Source organism: Phocoena sinus, chromosome 20 (assembly GCF_008692025.1).
Source record: "Phocoena sinus isolate mPhoSin1 chromosome 20, mPhoSin1.pri, whole genome shotgun sequence".
Lineage (NCBI taxonomy): Eukaryota > Metazoa > Chordata > Mammalia > Artiodactyla > Phocoenidae > Phocoena > Phocoena sinus.
Window position 1 is genome coordinate 29638615 of NC_045782.1, and position 19571 is coordinate 29658185.

At 37.6% G+C, this 19571-nt stretch overlaps 1 protein-coding gene across 3 annotated transcripts in view; it reads left to right on the top strand.

Annotated features, from left to right (window-relative positions):
* Positions 1–19571, top strand: part of VMP1 (vacuole membrane protein 1) — a 132206-nt gene that overhangs the window by 7727 nt on the left and 104908 nt on the right. For all 3 annotated transcript variants that reach the window (XM_032615635.1, XM_032615636.1, XM_032615634.1), the window contains exon 2: positions 18029–18130. In XM_032615635.1, the coding sequence (XP_032471526.1) occupies positions 18055–18130 (76 nt within the window). In that variant the 5' untranslated portion in view covers positions 18029–18054. The remainder of the gene's footprint in view (positions 1–18028; positions 18131–19571) is intronic.

Here is a 19571-nt window from a genome sequence, read left to right on the forward strand (position 1 = left end):
CAAAAGTTTTAAAATTTGTTAAAGTCCAGTTTATACATTTTTTTCTCTTATGGTGCATGCTTTTTAAATCCTAAGAAATATTTGTCTACCCCAAGATCACCAAGATTTTTCCTGTGTTGTTTTGGGTTTTTTTTTTTCTGGAAGCTTTATGGTTTTAGTTCTTGCATTTAGATCTGTGATCCATTTCAAATCAGGTGTTACATATGAGAGAGGGTCAATGTTCACTTTTTTCATAAGAATGTTCAGTTGAAGTAGACATTCCTTTCACCATTAAATTGCCTTGTACTTTTGTAGAAAAGTAATTGACCCTGTGTATGTGGGTCTATTTCTGTATTATCTCTTCTGTTCCATTGATCTGTATCTATCCTTCAAGACCACACTGTCATGATTACTGTAGCTTTAAAGTAAAGCAAGACTTGAAATCAATTAGTGCAAGTCTTACACCTCTATTCTTTATCCAAATTGTTTTAGCTATTCTAAATTCTTTGCATTTCCATATAATTTTGAATCCATTTGTCGCTTTCAATTTTTAAAAAAAGCCTGCTTGAGTTTTGGTTGAGATTGCATTAAAGCTATACATTAGTTTGAGGGAAATTGACATAGTAACAATATTGAGACTTCCAAATGATAAACATACGTATTTTCCTATTTATTTAGGCCCTCTGTGATTTCTTTTAAAAAATTTTTTTAGAATAGGCCTTGTATGTATTTTGTCAAACTTACCTCTAAGTCCCTCTCAGTACATGAACTTTTTTTTTTAGACCCACAGAATATTTTTATTGAATTTTTTTCTTTTTAACTGTATATCCTCCCCTTGGTATAGGTGAAAATCTAAATCTCATAAAAACAGTAGTTGAAAACAGAATTTTATATATATATATATATATATATATATATATATATATATATATATACACACACACACACACATATTTATATACCTCAGAGATTGAATTGACAGTAAGCATAATTTTTCCTTAGAACCAAATGGATATATAAATCACATATGAATACCTAAGGATCATCTAAAGATGAGATATTCATGATTATTTCTAGGCCACATGCAGAACAAGTATATACATTGTGACATCAATAAATACTTTCTGAACTAATGAAAACAAAATATCTGGGCTTCCCTGGTGGCGCAGTAGGGCTTCGCTGGTGGCGCAGTGGTTGAGAGTCGGCCTGCCGATGTAGGGGACACAGGTTCGTGCCCCGGTCCTGGAAGATCCCACATGCCGTGGAGTGGCTGGGCCCGTGAGCCATGGCCGCTGAGCCTGCGCGTCCGGAGCCTGTGCTCCGCAGCAGAAGAGGCCACAACAGTGAGAGGCCCGCGTACTGCAAAAAAAAAAAACAAAAAAAAACTCAGGAGGTTTGTGAGTCTTACAACATGTTGTCTTCAATATTTCTTTCGCTGTTTGCTAAGTGGATGTAGAAATCTATTTAACATTATGTCCTTAGACTTCTGCCAAAAGCCTGTGTTGAAATGACCATGCAAGGAATATTTTGGCATCTTTCATAAAACTGCAATCTGGGGACTACATGAACTTTAAAAAAATTCAACTTTCTGTGTTTTCCAAGTATATAATAGAGTATTGATTTTGACCTTTAACCTGTGACCTTGCTAAAATTCACTTATTAGTTCTAGTAGTTCTGAGCATTTTTCAGTTTTCTCTTATTTTGACCCGAGTTATTTAGAACTGTGTGCATTAACTTCTAATTGTGTACAAATCTTATATTTTTGTTGCTAAAGTTTGACCTAATTTCTGGGTTGAGAATGTGGTCTGTGATGCCCATTGTTTGGAATTTGTTGTGACTTATTTCTTGGCTTAATTATGATAAGTGACTTATGAAAAAATATGTATTCGCTAATTGCCAGATGCTGAATTTTATACATATCCCCCCTATATTTTATTTCTTAATTTTATTGTTAAAATCTTCTATCTTATTGAATGTCTTGTTTTTGTTTGCTTGAAATATCCGTTATGAACAGTTGCTTTGAAATCTCCCAATATAATGTTGGATTTATTCATATATCTGTGTATCTTTATCTATTTTTATGTTGTAATTTTTTTTTCCCCCCGGTACACGGGCCTCTCACTGTTGTGGCCTCTACCGTAGCAGAGCACAGGCTCCGGACGTGCAGGCTCAGCGGCCATGGCTCACGGGCCCAGCCGCTCTGCGGCATGTGGGATCTTCCCGGACCGGGGCACGAACCCGTGTCCCCTGCATCGGCAGGCGGACTCTCAACCACTGCGCCACCAGGGAAGCCCCTATGTTGTAAATTTTGATGCTATATTCTATTAGGTGAATTCAAATTTAGAATTGTTGTATCTTCCTGGTGAGTTGAACCTTTTATCGTTGTTCTCTTTCCCTAATAATGACTTTTGTCTTTTTTTTTATTTTCAACCTTTTTAAAAAATTTTATATATTTATTTATTATTTTTTTTTTTTTGGCTGCGGTAGGTCTTTGTTGCATGCGGGCTTTCTCTGGTTACGGTGAGCGGGGGCTACTCTTCATTGAGGTGCACGGGCTTTTCACTGCGGTGGCTTCTCTTGTTGCAGAGCATGGGCTCTAGGCACTCGGGCTTCAGTAGCTGTGGCTCGCGGGCTCTAGAGCGCAGGCTCAGTAGTTGTGGCGCAAGGGCTTAGTTGCTCCGCGGCATGTGGGATCTTCCTGGACCAGGGTTCGAACCCGTGTCCCCCTGCATTGGCAGCCGGATTTTTAACCACTGCGCCACTAGGGAAGCCCACTACCTTAATTCTTGACCTTACTCTTACTCGCCCATCTTTTTGGTGAAAATGTTTTGCTAAAATTGCACTGGTTATGAAAAACTGAATGAACATTTAAGAAGTAGATTGAGAGAAAATGAAAAATGGGATTTTTCAAGTTGTAATTTTACAAGTTATGCATTTTCCCTGTGAAAATAAAATCATGTTTTTACGCATAGGAACATAAGATATTTTTACATATTGAAAAGTGAGAGATGAAGAAACCTTCCCCAAAACCTATCAGACTTGCAAAAAGGGAGTCCCTAAAGTGTCTTCCAGGTTGTATCTTTTTAAAATTTGGATTTTTTTTTTTTTTTTTTTTTGTGGTACGCGGGCCTCTCACTGTTGTGGCCTCTCCCGTTGCGGGGCACAGGCTCCAGACGCGCAGGCCCAGCAGCTATGGCTCACAGGCCTAGCCGCTCCACGGCATGTGGGATCTTCCCGGACCTGGGCATGAACCCGTGTCCCCTGCATCGGCGGGTGGACTCTCAACCACTGCACCACCAGGGAAGCCCTAAAATTTGGATTTTTACTTAAAAGTTTATCTAATAAAAAGTTAGATCTGGAGCAGTGGCCTTTTTCAACAGTTAGACTATGATGAGTTGAGTGTACTTTATACTTCACTTAATTAAGTTGAGGGACGTTTTAGGCCAGAAAAATATACACTTATAACCTGCTAATCCATTATAAGGAGATTTATGGAGATTTTGAATTCTTTTGTTACCTAACTTGGGATTTTAACTTTTTAATTTCCCAAAGCTTTAGAAAGTTCAGAAAGATTCAAGGAATGTTTTTCATATAGTCTCATTCAAATAATGACTTTTCAGAGAACACATTGTTAAACTGTTGCTACCATGTGATAGATACTCTCTGGCTCTCAAAGCCAGATGATCTGATAATCAGTCTGATACTGTGCATGGTGTTAGAATTATCTTTGTCTTTATACTCCTGCACAAGCAGAAAACTATATCAAAACCTCACTGGTCAAGATATATTACTCTTCGCTTACGGTATTTATTTATTAAGTTTCCAAGCATAAATTGCAGTTTCTTAATGGTTTTATGGGAAATCTACAGCTATTTTGGAACAGTCTGTGACTCAATGCACTAAATAATCCAACCAAGGACACACACTCTGAAAGCAAGAAAGGTTACCGAAAGATATAATATTCTCAAGTTGGATATCTTTATATGCCTTGTATGATTGAGAAAGCTGACTTGATATTTTTGCAAGAAAGTAGAATCATATGGATGATTTTCTTTTTTTTTTAACATCTTTATTGGAGTATAATTGCTTTACAATGGTGTGTTAGTTTCTGCTTTATAACAAAGTGAATCAGCTATACATATACATACGCCCCCACATCTCTTCCCTCTTGCGTCTCCCTCCCTCCCACCCTCCGTATCCCACCCCTCTAGGTGGTCACAAAGCACCAAGCTGATCTCCCTGTGCTATGCAGCTGCATCCCACTAGCTATCTGTTTTACATTTGGTAGTGTATATATGTCCATGCCACTCTCTCACTTCATCCCAGCTTACCCTTCCCCCTCCCCATGTCCTCAAGTCCGTTCTCTACATCTGCGTCCTTATTCCTGTCCTGCCTCTTGGTTCATCGGAACCTTTTTTTTTTTTTAGATTCCATACATGATTTTCTTAAAAGGAAGTTTGTTCATTTTATTTTGGAATTCAGTGATGAAGAAAATTAGAATCAGTGGCTTCACTATATTTTCTTTTCATTTTCATCTTGGTCAATTCTCCATTAACTCATATTACTCAGTGAATTGCCATTTTCATGTCATCCTTAAATGTTTTTTGTGTTGCTTTGGGGAACTCACAGTAATTTACTTTTACATTGATTTTGCATTACAAGGGTAGCTAATGTTTAAAATGAATGGAGTATTATAGTCTTAGCACACTGGATATACAGCCTACAAAGAACCTTTGTGAGCTGATTTTAGCAGTATTTTCTGAGCACTTCTGCCAGAAACAAACAAAAAAACTCCACATGTTTTAATATCAAACTTAGATTTTAAGTGCTTCAGCTGTATTTAAAATCTGCTAGTTACAGCCTTTTAAAGCATTTCTTGCATCTAGATATATCTTCACAATGAAAATAATTTGATGTTTGAGTTATGCTTCTTTTCTATTTCTGTCTTCTCATCCCATCCACATACCTATAGAGTTTATTTCAACAATTTCATTCTTAGAAACAAAACTAACTTGGATGCATGCTGTTCAAATTGATATTACAACAGTCTCACTACAGGGCTGCATTGAATGTCAAAATATGTCATGTGCTAGATTCCTTTTTGAAAAGATTTCAGTCTTTTAAACAGGCTAGTAATACTTTGGATCCATTCCCATATCTGACTCACACCGTTTAGTAACAAATTTCCAAAATTCATGCTACCTCATTAAACTGTGAAAAGTGGCTCTCCTTAAAAATGATTATTGCCTCTTACCCTACCTACATCGGCTAGAGCTTTTTTACCCTGTAATAATTTTTTTAATATAAATTTATTTATTTATTTTTGGCTGCGTTGGGTCGTCCTTGCTGCGCGTGGGCTTTCTCTAGTTGCAGCGAGCGGGGGCTACTCTTCGTTGCAGTGTGCAGGCTTCTCATTGCGGTGGCTTCTCTTGTTGCAGAGCATGGGCTCTAGGCCTGTGGGCTTCAGTAGTTGTGGCACACGGGCTCTAGAGCGCAGGCTCGGTAGTTGTTGCTCCGCAACATGTGGGATCGTCCCAGACCAGGGATCGCCCCTGGGTCCCCTGCATTGGCAGGCGGATTCTTAACTACTGCGCCACCAGGGAAGTCCCTACCCTGTAATAATTTTTAACAGATTGTCCTTTTGGTACTTTTCAAACTGTTTGCATTGATGAAAAATAACTTATTTTTGTTATCCAACATAAACTAAGATTTTTCTGTGGATGCTTCTGTAGAAATCAGTTGTGCAGTCTCTTCTATAGTATAGAAATACAGAAAACAAGTGTCTGTAAGTGAACACTTGGGTAGTTTTGACTATGATCATTTTGGAAAATTGAGGCATTCATGGAAAGGGTGTGGAGAAGCTAACATTAAGTGCCTGCTATGTGCCAGACTGTGCAGGACAATTATGTATAATTGTTTTTTGAAGTAGAGAAAATAAATAACCGAGAGTTCCCCAAAGCAACACAAAAGACATTTAAGGATGGCGTGAAAATAGGAATGGGGATATTTTACAAATAAACTCAAGTGCAGAGGCTTAAATTACTTACCCAAGGCTATGCAACTAGTAAGTGATGTTGGTAGGATTCTTTTAGCTCCAAAGAAGTTAAACTACTTTCAGGTGGGAAGGGGAACAGAATTAGAATAGCATGGATGCATTCAGTCTTGGAGTGTGGAGTACAGGTGAAATGCTGCTTGCCCTGATTTGGCCCTCAAATAGACATATTGGCAGCTTTGGGACACCGAATTTATGTTCTCAGTTCTAGGTGCTGGAAGTCCAAAATTAAGGTGCTAGCTGTCTTCCTGGCTTGTACATGGCTGCCTTCTTGTGTCCTCACATGGCCTTTCCTTTGTGTGCATGCAGAGAGAGTGTCTCTGTTCTCCTCTTATAAGGACACCAGTTCTATCTGACTAGGGCCCCACCCTTAGAACCTCATTTAACCTTAATTACCTGCTTAAAGGCCCCAACTATAAATACAGTCACATTGGGGATTAGGGCTTCAGCATATGAATGGAGGAGGGGTACAATACAGCCCATAACTAGCATATTCTCTCCTTACAGAGTAATTGTGTTATAAGAAATCTATATTTGGTCTTTGTCCCAGTTCCTGGCACAAAGCTCCTAAATCCTTTGTAGTTTTCCTGAGTAATGTGCGTGATAAGAACATCTTCTTTTATAATGAGGCAACTTTTCTCCGGCCCCTAGTTGCCTCCAGGATGGGGACTAGTCACCAAAAAAACCAAAGTGTGATTAGAGGGTTGGAACTTTCAGCCTCAACCCCCAACTTCTCTGTAGGGGAGTGGGGCTATAAATTGGCAAAAGTCTTTCAAAAATTGTTTTTTATTTTTATTTGTTTATTTTAAAATTTATTTTATTTTATTATTTTTTTGCAACTCTGGATACTTTATCGTATCAAAGAGGAAATTGAAAACAGTTACATGTTATCTAGGAAATAACATAATGAGATCAATGTATATTCATGTCTATGGGAGTTGGCCAAAGCCAAATTTATGAGAAAACATCTTGAATAACTGAAAAAGAATAAAAATTAAATACTTAAGAGTATTAAAAGGAAACAGTGAGGGCTTCCCTGGTGGCGCAGTGGTTGAGAGTCCGCCTGCCGATGCAGAGGACACGGGTTTGTGCCCCGGTCGCGTGCCCCGGTCGCGGAGCAGCTGGGCTGGTGAGCCATGGCCGCTGAGCCTGCGTGTCTAGAGCCTGTGCTCCACAACGGGAGAGGCCACAACAGTGAGAGACTCGCATACCGCAAAAAAAAAAAAAAAAAAAAAAAAAAAAAAGGAAACAATGAAATAAACCTATGGAAAACAGACTTAATAAAGTTAACACTGATATTAATATATTAAAAGGGAAAATATAGTCAGAAATTATAAGAGCTGGTTCTTTGGAAGGGAAATCCAAAACGGTAGACTAAACTATGCTAGCTGAATAAAGGAAAAAAGGGATGATACAGAAATACAAAATTCGGAATGAGAAAAGTAAATAATCGCAGATATACCTTTGGGTTATCTCCATTTTCAAAATAAATTTGAAAGGCAAAACAAAGTTACCAGAGAGCTACTTCCTTAAAAATTGCTCCAGGCCCACATTATTTCATGGGTAAATTTTTTCCCATTTTCAAGAGGATCTGCTATTAAAGTTGTTCTAGTTCACACAGAAAGTTTTCCAGTTCTCTTTATGAAGCCACAATAACACTGATAAAATCTAGCAAAGATAGCACTAAAAACAGTCACTTTTGAATATTGATATAAATATAAATTAGTATCAAACGGAGTCCCACATTACATTAAAAGTATAAAAAATGAGGGCTTCCCTGGTGGCGCAGTGGTTGAGAGTCTGCCTGCCGATGCAGGGGACGCGGGTTCGTGTCCCGGTCTGGGAGGATCCCACATGCCGCGGAGCGGCTGGGCCCGTGAGCCATGGCCGCTGAGCCTGCGCGTCCGGAGCCTGTGCTCCACAACGGGAGAGGCCACAGCGGTGAGAGGCCCGCGTATCGCAAAAAAAAAAAAAAAAAAAAAAAGTATAAAAAATGACACTGATTTTGTAGAAATGTAGTCAATATTGGGAAATCTGTTAGTAAACAGTAAAGTAATGAAAAAGACACCTCTAATAAAATTCGACATCCATTCTTTTTTTCTTTTTAACATTTTTTTTATTCAAACAGAAAGTCACAAAAGTTATAATCATCCTCATCAGTTCACTCAGTCCCATGTAATTAATTTTTTTTATCTTGATCTTTATGAATTCATCAGTTTTCCATTAGCGTTCTGAAAATGCTCTCTAATTCAGTTCAGCAGTATAGTCAGTTACCAGAAACCTGTACTTGTCAGAGTCTTTTCCATGAATTCCTTGAAGATGAAACCCTTTTATAGGAACATTTTTGCAAAAGCGTCAGAGTATACCCAGAACTGTCTGTAAATGACAAAAGACTTAAAAATGACCACGGTTAAAGATTTGATGAAAGTTCATAATAATGCAATTGACAAGGAAATTTAGTTATTTCTGAGATATACATTTTAAAGTAATAATTAGAATTATGACTTATAACATTAGACCAGAACATATAAGATCCTTAGGAATTTCATGTAATGTCTGAAACATTTACATTAACATATTTCCATACAAATAACCCAAAGAAAGTTTAGTATTAGTTTTTTTTTATATAGCAGGTTCTTATTAGTCATCAGTTTTATACACATCAGTGTATACACGTCAATCCCAATCGCCCAATTCAGCACACCACCATCCCCACCCCACCGTGGTTTTCCCCCGTTGGTGTCCATACATTTGTTCTCTACGTCTGTGTCTCAACTTCTGCCCTGCAAACCTGTTCATCTGTACCATTTTTCTAGTTCCACATACATGCGTTAATATACGATATTTCTTTTTTCTCTTTCTGACTTACTTCACTCTGTATGACACTCTCTAGATCCATCCACGTCTCAACGAATGACTCAATTTCGATCCTTTTTATGGCTGAGTAATATTCCATTGTATATATGTACCACAACTTCTTTATCCATTCGTCTGTCGATGGGCATTTAGGGTGCGTCCATGACCTGGCTATTGTAAATAGTGCTGCAGTGAACAGTGGGGTGCATGTGTCTTTTTGAATTATGGTTTTCTCTGGGTATATGCCCAGTAGTGGGATTGCTGGATCATACAGTAATTCTATTTTTAGTTTTTTAAGGAACCTCCATACTGTTCTCCATAGTGGCTATATCAATTTACATTCCCACCAACAGTGCAAGAGGGTTCGCTTTTCTCCACACCCTCTCCAGCATTTGTTGTTTGTAGATTTTCTGATGATGCCCATTCTAACTGGTGTGAGGTGATACCTCATTGAAGTTTTGATTTGCATTTCTCTAATAATTAGTGATGTTGAGCAACTTTTCATGTGCTTCTTGGCCATCTGTATGTCTTCTTTGGAGAAATGTCTATTTAGGTCTTCTGCCCATTTTTGTTCTTGGGTTTTTTTTTTGCAGTACACGGGCCTCTCACTGTTGTGGCCTCTCCCGTTGCGGAGCACAGGCTCCGGCCGCGCAGGCTCAGCGGCCATGGCTCACGGGCCCAGCCACTCCACGGCATGTGGGATCTTCCAGGACCGGGGCACGAACCTGTATCCCCTGCATCGGCAGGCGGATTCTCAACCACTGTGCCACCAGGGAAGCCCCTTCTGCCCATTTTTGGATTGTGTTGTTTGTTTCTTTAATATGAGCTGCATGAGCTGTTTATATGTTTTGGAGATTAATCCTTTGTCTGTTGATTCGTTTGCAAATATTTTCTCCCATTCTGAGGGTTGTCTTTTAGTCTTGTTTATGGTTTCCTTTGCTGTGCAAAAGCTTTGATGTTTCATTAGGTCCCATTTGTTTATTTTTGCTTCTATTTCCATTACTCTAGGAGGTGGATCAAAAAAGATCTTGCTGTGATTTATGTCATAGAGTGTTCTTCCTATGTTTTCCTCTAAGAGTTTTATAGTGGCTGGTCCTACATTTAGGCCTAGAATCCATTTTGACTTTACTTTTGTGTATGGTGTTAGGGAGTGTTCCAATTTCATTCTTTCACATGTAGCTGTCCAGTTTTCCCAGCACCACTTATTGAAGAGACTGTCTTTTCTCCATTGTATATCTTCGCCTCCTTTGTCATAGATTAGTTGACCATAGGTACGTGGGTTTATCTCTGGACTTTCTATCTTGTCCTATTGGTCTGTATTTCTGTTTTTGTGCCAGTACCATATTGTCTTGATTACTGTAGATTGGTAGTATAGTCTGAAGTCAGGGAATCTGATTCCTCCAGCTCCGTTTTTTTCCCTCAAGACTGCTTTGGCTATTCGGGGTCTTTTGTGTCTCCATACAAATTTTAAGATGATTTGTTCTATTTCTGTAAACAATGCCATTGGTAATTTGATAGGGATTGCATTGAATCTGTAGATTGCTTTGGGTAGTGTAGTCATTTTCACAATGTTGATTCTTCCAATCCAAGAACATGGTGTATCTCTCCATCTGTTGGTATCATCTTTAATTTATTTCATCAGTGCCTTATAGTTTTCTGCATACAGGTCTTTTGTCTCCCTAGGTAGGTTTATTCCTAGGTATTTTATTCTTTTTTTAGCAGTGGTAAATGGTAGTGTTTCCTTAATTTCTCTTTCAGATTTTTCACCATTAGTGTATAGGAATGCAAGAAATTTCTGTGCATTAATTTTGTATCCTGCAACTTTACCAAATTCATTGATTAGCTCTAGTAGTTTTCTTAGGATTTTCTATGTATAGTATCATGTCATCTGCAAACAGTGACAGTTTTACTTCTTCTTTTCCAATTTGTATTCCTTTTATTTCTTTTTCTTCTCTGATTGCCGTGGCTAGGACTTCCAAAACTATGTTGAATAAGAGTGGTGAGAGTGGACATCCTTGTCTCATTCCTGATCTTAGAGGAAATGCTTTCAGGTTTTCTCCTTTGAGAATGATGTTTGCTGTGGGTTTGTCATATACGGCCTTTATTGTGTTGAGGTAGGTTCCCTCTGTGCCCACTTTCTGGAGAGGTTTTATCATAAATGGGTGTTGAATTTTTTCAAAAGCTTTTTCTGCATCTATTGAGATGATTATATGGTTTTTATTCTTCAGTTTGTTAATATGGTATATCACATTGATTGATTTGTGTATATTGAAGAATCCTTTCATCCCTGGGATAAATTCCACTTGATCGTGGTGTGTGATCCTTTTAATGTGTTGTTGGATTCTGTTTGCTAGTATTCTGTTGAGGATTTTTGAATCTATATTCATCAGTGATATTGGTCTGTAATTTTCTTTTTTTGTAGTATCTTTGTCTGGTTTTGGTATCGGGGTGATGATGGCCTCATAGAATGAGATTGGGAGTGTTTCTTCCTCTGCAATTTTTTTGGAAGAGTTTGAGAAGGATGGGTGTTAGCTCTTCTCTAAATGTTCGATAGAATTCACCTGTGAAGCTGTCTGGTCCTGGACTTTTGTTTGTTGGAAGATTTGTAATCACAGTTTCAATTTCATTACTTGTGATTGGTCTTTTCATATTTTCTGTTTCTTCATGGTTCAGTCTTGGAAGGTTATACCTTTCTAAGAATTTGTCCATTTCTTCCAGGTTGTCCATTTTATTGGTATAGAATTGCTTGTAGTAGTTTCTTAGGCTGCTTTGTATTTCTGCGGTGTCTGTTGTAACTTCTCCGTTTTCATTTCTAATTTTATTGATTTGAGTCCTCTCCCTCTTTTTCGTGATGAGTCCTGCTAATTGTTTATCAATTTTGTTTATCTTCTCAAAGAGCCAGCTTTTACTTTATTGATCTTTGCTATTGATTTCTTTGTTTGTATTTCATTTATTTCTGCTCTGATCTTTATGATTTCTTTCCTTCTGCTAACTTTGTGTTTTGTTTGTTCTTCTTTCTCTAGTTCCTTTAAGTGTAAGGTTAGATTGTTAATTTGAGGGCTTCCCTGGTGGCGCAGTGGTTGAGAGTCCGCCTGCCGATGCAGGGGACACAGGTTCGTGCCCCAGTCCAGGAAGATCCCACATGCCGCGGAGCAGCTGCGCCCGTGAGCCGTGGCCGCTGAGCCTGCGCGTCCGGAGCCAGTGCTGCGCAGCGGGAGAAAAAAAAAAAAAAAAAGTAGATTGTTAATTTGAGATTTTTCTTGTTTCTTGAGGTAGGCTTGTATAGCTATAAACTTCCCTCTTAATACTGCTTTTGCTGCATCCCATAGGTTTTGGATCATCGTGTTTTCATTGTCACTTGTCTCTAGGTATTTTTTGATTTCCTTTTTGATTTCTTCAGTGATCTCTTAGTTATTTAGGAAGGTATTGTTTAGCCTCCATGTGTTTGTGTTTTTTACGTTTTTTCCCTGTAATTGATTTCTAATCTCATAGCGTTGTGGTCAGAAAAGATGCTTGATATGATTTCAGTTTTCTTAAATTTACTGAGGCTTGATTTGTGACCCAAGATGTGATCTTTTCTGGAGAGTGTTCCATGCGCACTTGAGAAGAAAGTGTAATCTGCTGTTTTTGGATGGAATGTCCTATAAATATCAATTAACTCTATCTGGTCTATTGTGTCATTTAAAGCTTCTGTTTCCTTATTTATTTTCATTTTGGATGATCTGTCCATTGGTGTAAGTGAGATGTTAAAGTCCCCCACTATTATTGTGTTACTGTCGATTTCCTCTTTTATGGCTCTTAGCAGTTGTCTTATGTATTGCGGTGCTCCTATGTTGGGTGCATATATATTTATAATTGTTATATCTTCTTCTTGGATTGATCCCTTGATCATTATGTAGTGTCCTTCCTTGTCTCTTGTAACATTCTTTATTTTAAAGTCTATTTTATCTGATAGGAGTGTATAGCTACTCCAGCTTTCTTTTGATTTCCATTTGCATGGAATATCTTTTTCCATCCCCTCACTTTCAGTCTGTATGTGTCCCTAGGTCTGAAGTGGGTCTCTTGTAGACAGCATATATATGGGTCTTGTTTTTGTATCCATTCGGCCAGTCTGTGTCTTTAGGTTGGAGCATTGAATCCATTCACATTTAAGATAATAATCGATATGTATGTTCGTATTACCATTTTCTTAATTGTTTTGGGTTTGTTTTTGTAGGTCCTTTTCTTCTCTTGTGTTTCCCACTTAGAGAAGTTCCTTTAGCATTTGTTGTAGAGCTGGTTTGGTGGTGCTGAATTCTCTTAGCTTTTGCTTGTCTGTAAAGCTTTTGATTTCTCCATCGAATCTGAATGAGATCCTTGCCCACCAGAGTAATCTTGGTTGTAGGTCCTTCCCTTTCATCACTTCAAGTATATCATGCCACTCCCTTCTGGCTTGCAGAGTTTCTGCTGAGAAATCAGCTGTTAACCTTATGGGAGTTCTGTTGTATGTTATTTTTCGTTTTTCCCTTGCTGCTTTCAATAATTTTTCTTTGTCTTTTAATTTTTGCCAATTTGATTACTATGTGTCTCAGCGTGTTTCCTCCTTGGTTTTATCCTGTCTGGGACTCACTGTGCTTCCTGGACTTGGGTGGCTATTTTCTTTCCCATGTTAGGGAAGTTTTCAACTATAATCTCTTCAGATATTTTCTCTGGTCCTTTCTGTCTCTCTTCTCCTTCTAGGACCGGTATAATGCGAATGTTGTTGCGTTTAATGTTGTCCCAGAGGTCTCTTAGGCTGCCTTCATTTCTTTTCATTCTTTTTTCTTTATTCTGTTCCACAGCAGTGAATTCCACCATTCTGTCTTCCAGGTCACTTATGCATTCTTCTGCCTCAGTTATTCTGCTATTGATTCCTTCTAGTGTATTTTTCATTTCAGTTACTGTATTGCTCATCTCTGTTTGTTTGTTCTTTAATTCTTCTAGACCTTTGTTAAACATTTCTTGCATCTTCTCAATCTTTGCCTCCATTCTTTTTCTGAGGTCCTGGATAATCTTCAATATCATTATTCTGAATTCTTTTTCTGGAAGGTTGCCTATCTCCACTTCATTTAGTTGTTTTTCTGGGGTCTTATCTTGTTTCTTCATCTGGTACATAGCCCTCTGCCTTTTTATCTTGTCTGTCTTTCTGTGAATGTGGTTTTTGTTCCACAGGCTACAGGATTGTAGTTCTTCTTGCTTCTGGTGGATGAGGCTATCTAAGAGGCTTGTGGAAGTTTCCTGATGGGAGAGACTGGTGGTGGGTAGAGCTGACTGTTGCTCTGGTGGGCAGAGCTCAGTAAAACTTTAATCCACTTGACTGTTGATGGGTGGGGCTGGGTTCCCTCCCTGTTCGTTGTTTGGCCTGAGGCAACCCAACACTGGAGCCTACCTGGGCTCTTTGGTGGGGCTAATGACAGACTCTGGGAGGGCTCTTGCCAAGGAGTACTTCCCAGAACTTCTGCTGCCAGTGTCCTTATCCCCATGGTGAGCCACAGCCCACCCCCCGCCTCTTCATGAGACCCTCCAACACTAGCAGGTAGGTCTGGTTCAGTCTCCCCTGGGGTCACTGCTCCTTCCCCTGGGTCCCGATGCGCACACTGCTTTGTGTGTGCCCTCCAAGAGTGGAGTCTCTGTTTCCCCCAGTCCTGTTGAAGTCCTGCAATCAATTCCCACTAGGCTTCAAAGTCTGATTCTCTAGAAATTCCTCCTCCCGTTGCCGGACCCCCAGGTTGGGGAGCCTGACGTGGGGCTCAGAACCTTCACTCCAGTGGGTGGACTTCTGTGGTATACATGTTCTCCAGTCTGTGAGTCACCCACCCAGCAGTTATGGGATTTGATTTTACTGTGATTGTGCCCCTCCTACTGTCTCACTGTGGCTTCTCCTTTGTCTTTGGATGTGGGTATCTGTTTTGGTGAGTTCCAGTGTCTTCCTGTCGATGATTGTCCAGCAGCTAGTCGTGATTCTGGTGTTCTCACAAGAGGGAGTGAGAGCACGTCCTTCTACTCTGCCATCTTGGTTCCTCCTCTATTTTATTTTTATTTTTATTTTTGGCTGTGTTGGGTCTTCGTTGCTGCGTGCAGGCTTTCTCTAGTTGCAGTGAGCGGGGGCTACTCTTTGTTGCGGTGCTCGGGCTTCTCATTGTGGTGGCTTCTCTTGTTGCAGAGCACAGGCTCTAGGCGCACAGGCTTCAGTAGCTGTGGCACATAGGCTCAGTAGTTGTCGCTCACGAGCTCTAGATTGCAGACTCAGTAGTTGTGGCACATGGGCTTAGTTGCTCCACAGCATGTGGGATCTTCCCTGACCAGGGATCGAACCCATGTCCCCTGCATTGGCAGGCAGATTCTTAACCATTGCAGGGAAGCCCCCCAAAATTGTTTTTTAAACTGTGAATTTATTTTGTTTGTAAAGAAGTAGACGGATTAAAAGAAAATAACTTAGTCTCCTATGCTATTTCTTACAAAACAAAATTCCAGGCTTTTTTTCTAGAGAATTTTTTGAGTAGGAAATGTCTGTAGGCTGTTTTCTTTTTTAGCATATTGTGTAAGAACACATTATTTGCTCAAATAAAAATTCCTGTTGAAATGTCTTTAAAAACTTCTTTGAATAATTGCATGATACCATTTTTATTAAGTAAGCACTTAAATGGACACAAGTTGTTTTGGATAAAACTCTTTCCGTCTCTTAAAGATGATACTATGGGAAGGAGTATAACTGGGGAAATGAGCTCAATTATCAGTGTTTTGCAGGGGAAAGGTTTTAGAGTGTTTTCTTCATAACACATAAGCTCTTTTGTGCCTTCTTATATCTTTTCATCACAGATTAATTAAATGTTATTTATTGTGATGTAGGTGAAGGGCTGTTCATCTCTAAAATGAATGGCTTATAGAATTTGGCTGAATATGAGTTTGCACAGTTTTAAGAACGTAAGTTTTACAGTACTTAAGTATGGCTTCAAGTTGAATGATTGGAAGATGGAAAATCTTTAACTCCTTTATTATATGGTCAATTTCAAATATATTCTATTAATTTTATTAATAAAACCAGAAAGCATGATTTGTGGAATAGATTTACGTTTTGCGAACTTATTGTGATGCTTTGATCTTATAGATTTTCAAAATTTATCTTCGTCTTTCTTTTTTTGTAATTGCTTGTCTTTTGAAAACATCTTCACAGAACTCTGACTTAAATTTGCAGAATCAAATTTCAGCTTCTGGTACTACTCTGAATGTATTGCCCTCTGAGCTCCCATACTTTTTCCTGTACTTTCTTTCTCCTTATCATCATTATAAACCAGTATATATTGAGTTCATATAGAAAGGTGGGAAAATATACTAGTACTTTATGTACATTACGTTATTTAATCCTCAGAGTAACCCTTTGTGTGTAGTGTTATCTCTATTTTACAAATTAAATAAAGTGATATTTAGGGAGATTTAGAAACTTGCCAAAGCTCAAAATGGATACTTGTGAAGTTTGGGTTTGAATCCAGTTCTGTTAGATTCTAAAACCTGTTTTCTTCCCACTAAGTTATTTGCTGTATATCTGTTTCATTGTTTTATATTATAATTGAAGTCTTGTGCTCATCTGGCTTCCCTACCAGATTATGACCTGCTGGAGGAGAAGGATCTTGTCTTATTCACATTTATATCTTCAATGCCCATTACTGACCCCAGAACTTTTATAATGAGTATTGAATGAAAGACACTGACGTCACTGATATGGTAGCAGTGAGGCATGTGCTATGAAGTAGTTTCTCTAGTATAGACAGTTTCTAGGTTTACTGTGTCAGATACCTCCTACCCTTTCCATGTATTGCCATTTATAGTTATACACACCCTTGCATGCCCAAACACACACTCTTTCATCCTCATTAATCCTGTGAAAGTGAGAATTTTTGTCCTTCTTTTGTAGATCCAGAGAATCAAGATCTAGAAAAAATGAGACTTGCTTAAGGTCACACAACTAGTTAGTGGCAAATCTGGTATGCAAATCCAGGTTTTAGACTTACAGTCATCTGCTCCAGGCTATCCATCTGTGCTAATGGAAACCTATATTTTATTTCCTAATATGTTTATTTGTTTATTGAGAAATGAAGGCAACAAAACACAGGTGTCCACAAATGGATTGTGTCTAAAAGGAGAGACCTTCTGTTGGAGTGATAAACGTATGCTCTTTGTTCTGTCTTTATAGTCTTTCACTTATTTTCCTGTATGAGGCCTAAAGCATGGTTAGAATTTTAGTCAAGAGATAAAATAGCTCCAGCTAACAAACCATAGGAAGATTGAACCCATGACCATGTCATATTCTAATCAGCTGAGTATAAGAGTAGCAAGACTCATGGCACATGCAGAGGACTCAGCATTGAGACTTTGAAGTGATATGCTTTTTGAGTAGAAAGATTTGCTTTACCAGCACCTGAAAGAATGATACTTGCACAGGTAATCTGGTGTTTTCGTGTAGAATAATTATGTCAGCACAATTTATATGTTGTAATACAGGTATTTAAAGTAAAAATTTATATCTTATACCTATACCTGTAATATGAATCATGCTATAAAGAGTACATTTAACTTATCTTAAACTTAAAAATTTTTCACCTTCTGTGCCCATATCTTTTTTTTTTTCAGTAGAATTGTTTCCTAAATAAAATTGATCTTGGATCTGTGTGTCAGCATTTTTGACATGTTTGATAATATAATCATTTTTTAAAAGTAATGCTAAAAGGACTGAAAGATTGGTAAAATTTGTGTAGATAGTATGTATGGTATTCAATTTTGAATTAGAAAGACTTTAGACCTTATAGGTTATCAGTACTTGAAGGTGCTAGTATTTTATATCCTTCTGTGGACAAATTGCCTCTGAATTTTAATCTGGAAAATCACTGGGATAACTGTTTGGAAAAGGATTACAACAACATGGCTTTTATATTTTTAATACTTCTACTACAGTTTCTATAAAAATTATTAAATCTTGATTATAAAAGACAAAATTAAGGTGTAAACACATTATTGAGATAGCATGTGGGGATTTTTCCCATGTTGTTTCTGTATTCAGTTTCATTCAGCCACAGATGCAAAGCAGAAGTATGTAACATATCACTGGATTTTATTTTGTTTTATTAGCTCCTCAAGAGTTATCGATCTATGAAATGGCAGAGAATGGAAAAAATTGTGACCAGAGACGTGTAGCAATGAACAAGGAACAATATAATGGAAACTTCACAGGTGAAGTATGGTGGTTTGGAGGGAGAAGATCTATGGGTTTAAATGATATCTTTTTCATTGGAATAAATTAGAAATATATTATATCTAATTTTTATTATCTTTTGTTAACAAAATAATATCTTATATAATAATATAGGATACATAAAATTCTTATAAATCTTGTAAAAGATTATCTTTTGCTTCATCTTCATAGTAAATTAAATTATGGGTATATAAGGGCCTATGAGGGGATTTTTCACAGCGATAGCAGAAGCAGCCTGGCCATAGTCACATCAGCAGTGTTCTAGGTACAAGATTATTATTTTTTAATCTTGTGGTGTGGTAAATATTTATTTGGCTTTGTTTGGCACTTAGTTTTATCATGCTATTTTGTAACTTTAGAAGTAGATTATAAATTTACTTATTACGCTAATCCTAATTTTATAATTATCCAAAAAGTCAGAATGTGATTATTGTGGATTTATTTTTAAATTTTAGTTTGAAACAAATAAATTTATATTTTAGCCAAACTAGGAATTTGTGGTGAATTTCAGTATATTTGACTCTTATTCACACATTTACCCTGAAAATTACAGCCATTATATAGATGATTTAAGTAGGAACTTTCCTTTTTGTGTTTAAAAGAAAATGAAAGGTTTTCCTTTTCTCTTAATTGTAATGGTTTTCTTTTTAACTTCTAAATCGTTTGGCATCTCAAACACATTGCAAATAATACTTCAGCATGGTAATATTATATCATAGAAATTTTCTTCTATTAGTAGAATTGCAAGCTATTTGAAGTAGTAGTTTCCATTTGTTTGTTTTTATCACTGCATTGCCTTGCAGAATGTATTTTGCAGCACTTATTGACTTTTGGGTTACTTTGGTTGTCAATAAGTTTTGCATCGTTTCAACAGGAGTTTCAGGATTTGGAAATAGACATTGCATATATCGTAGTCTCATCCCATTAGGAGCTTTTGCATGTTATTTTTTCTTTCCTTTCTTTCAACAAGCACATACATTTATGTATTCTTCCACTACTGCCCACCCCTTTGGAATTTAAAATTAATGTTAGAATGACACACTTTCTATTCTGTACCATGGTGTGTGTTGTTTGGGGTTTTTTACTTAATATTTCCTAGAGGTTGTACATGAAGAACTTAATCTTTGTTATGGCTGCTTAGTATTTCATTGTACAAGTCTATCATATTTTAATAGCTCCTCTGTCCTCTGTTGGTAACATTTGTTTATAATATTTTGCTAGAACCAATAACACTGTATTGAATAAACTTGTACAAAAGTCATTTCTCCTTACAGCTAATCATTCTTAGAAATGGAATTATTAGGTGACAGGGTATATGCATTTATAATTTCGAGAGATGATGCTGAGAGAGTTACTATTATTACCAATAATAACTAACCTTAATTGCACATATACATACATGTATTAATTCATTTAATC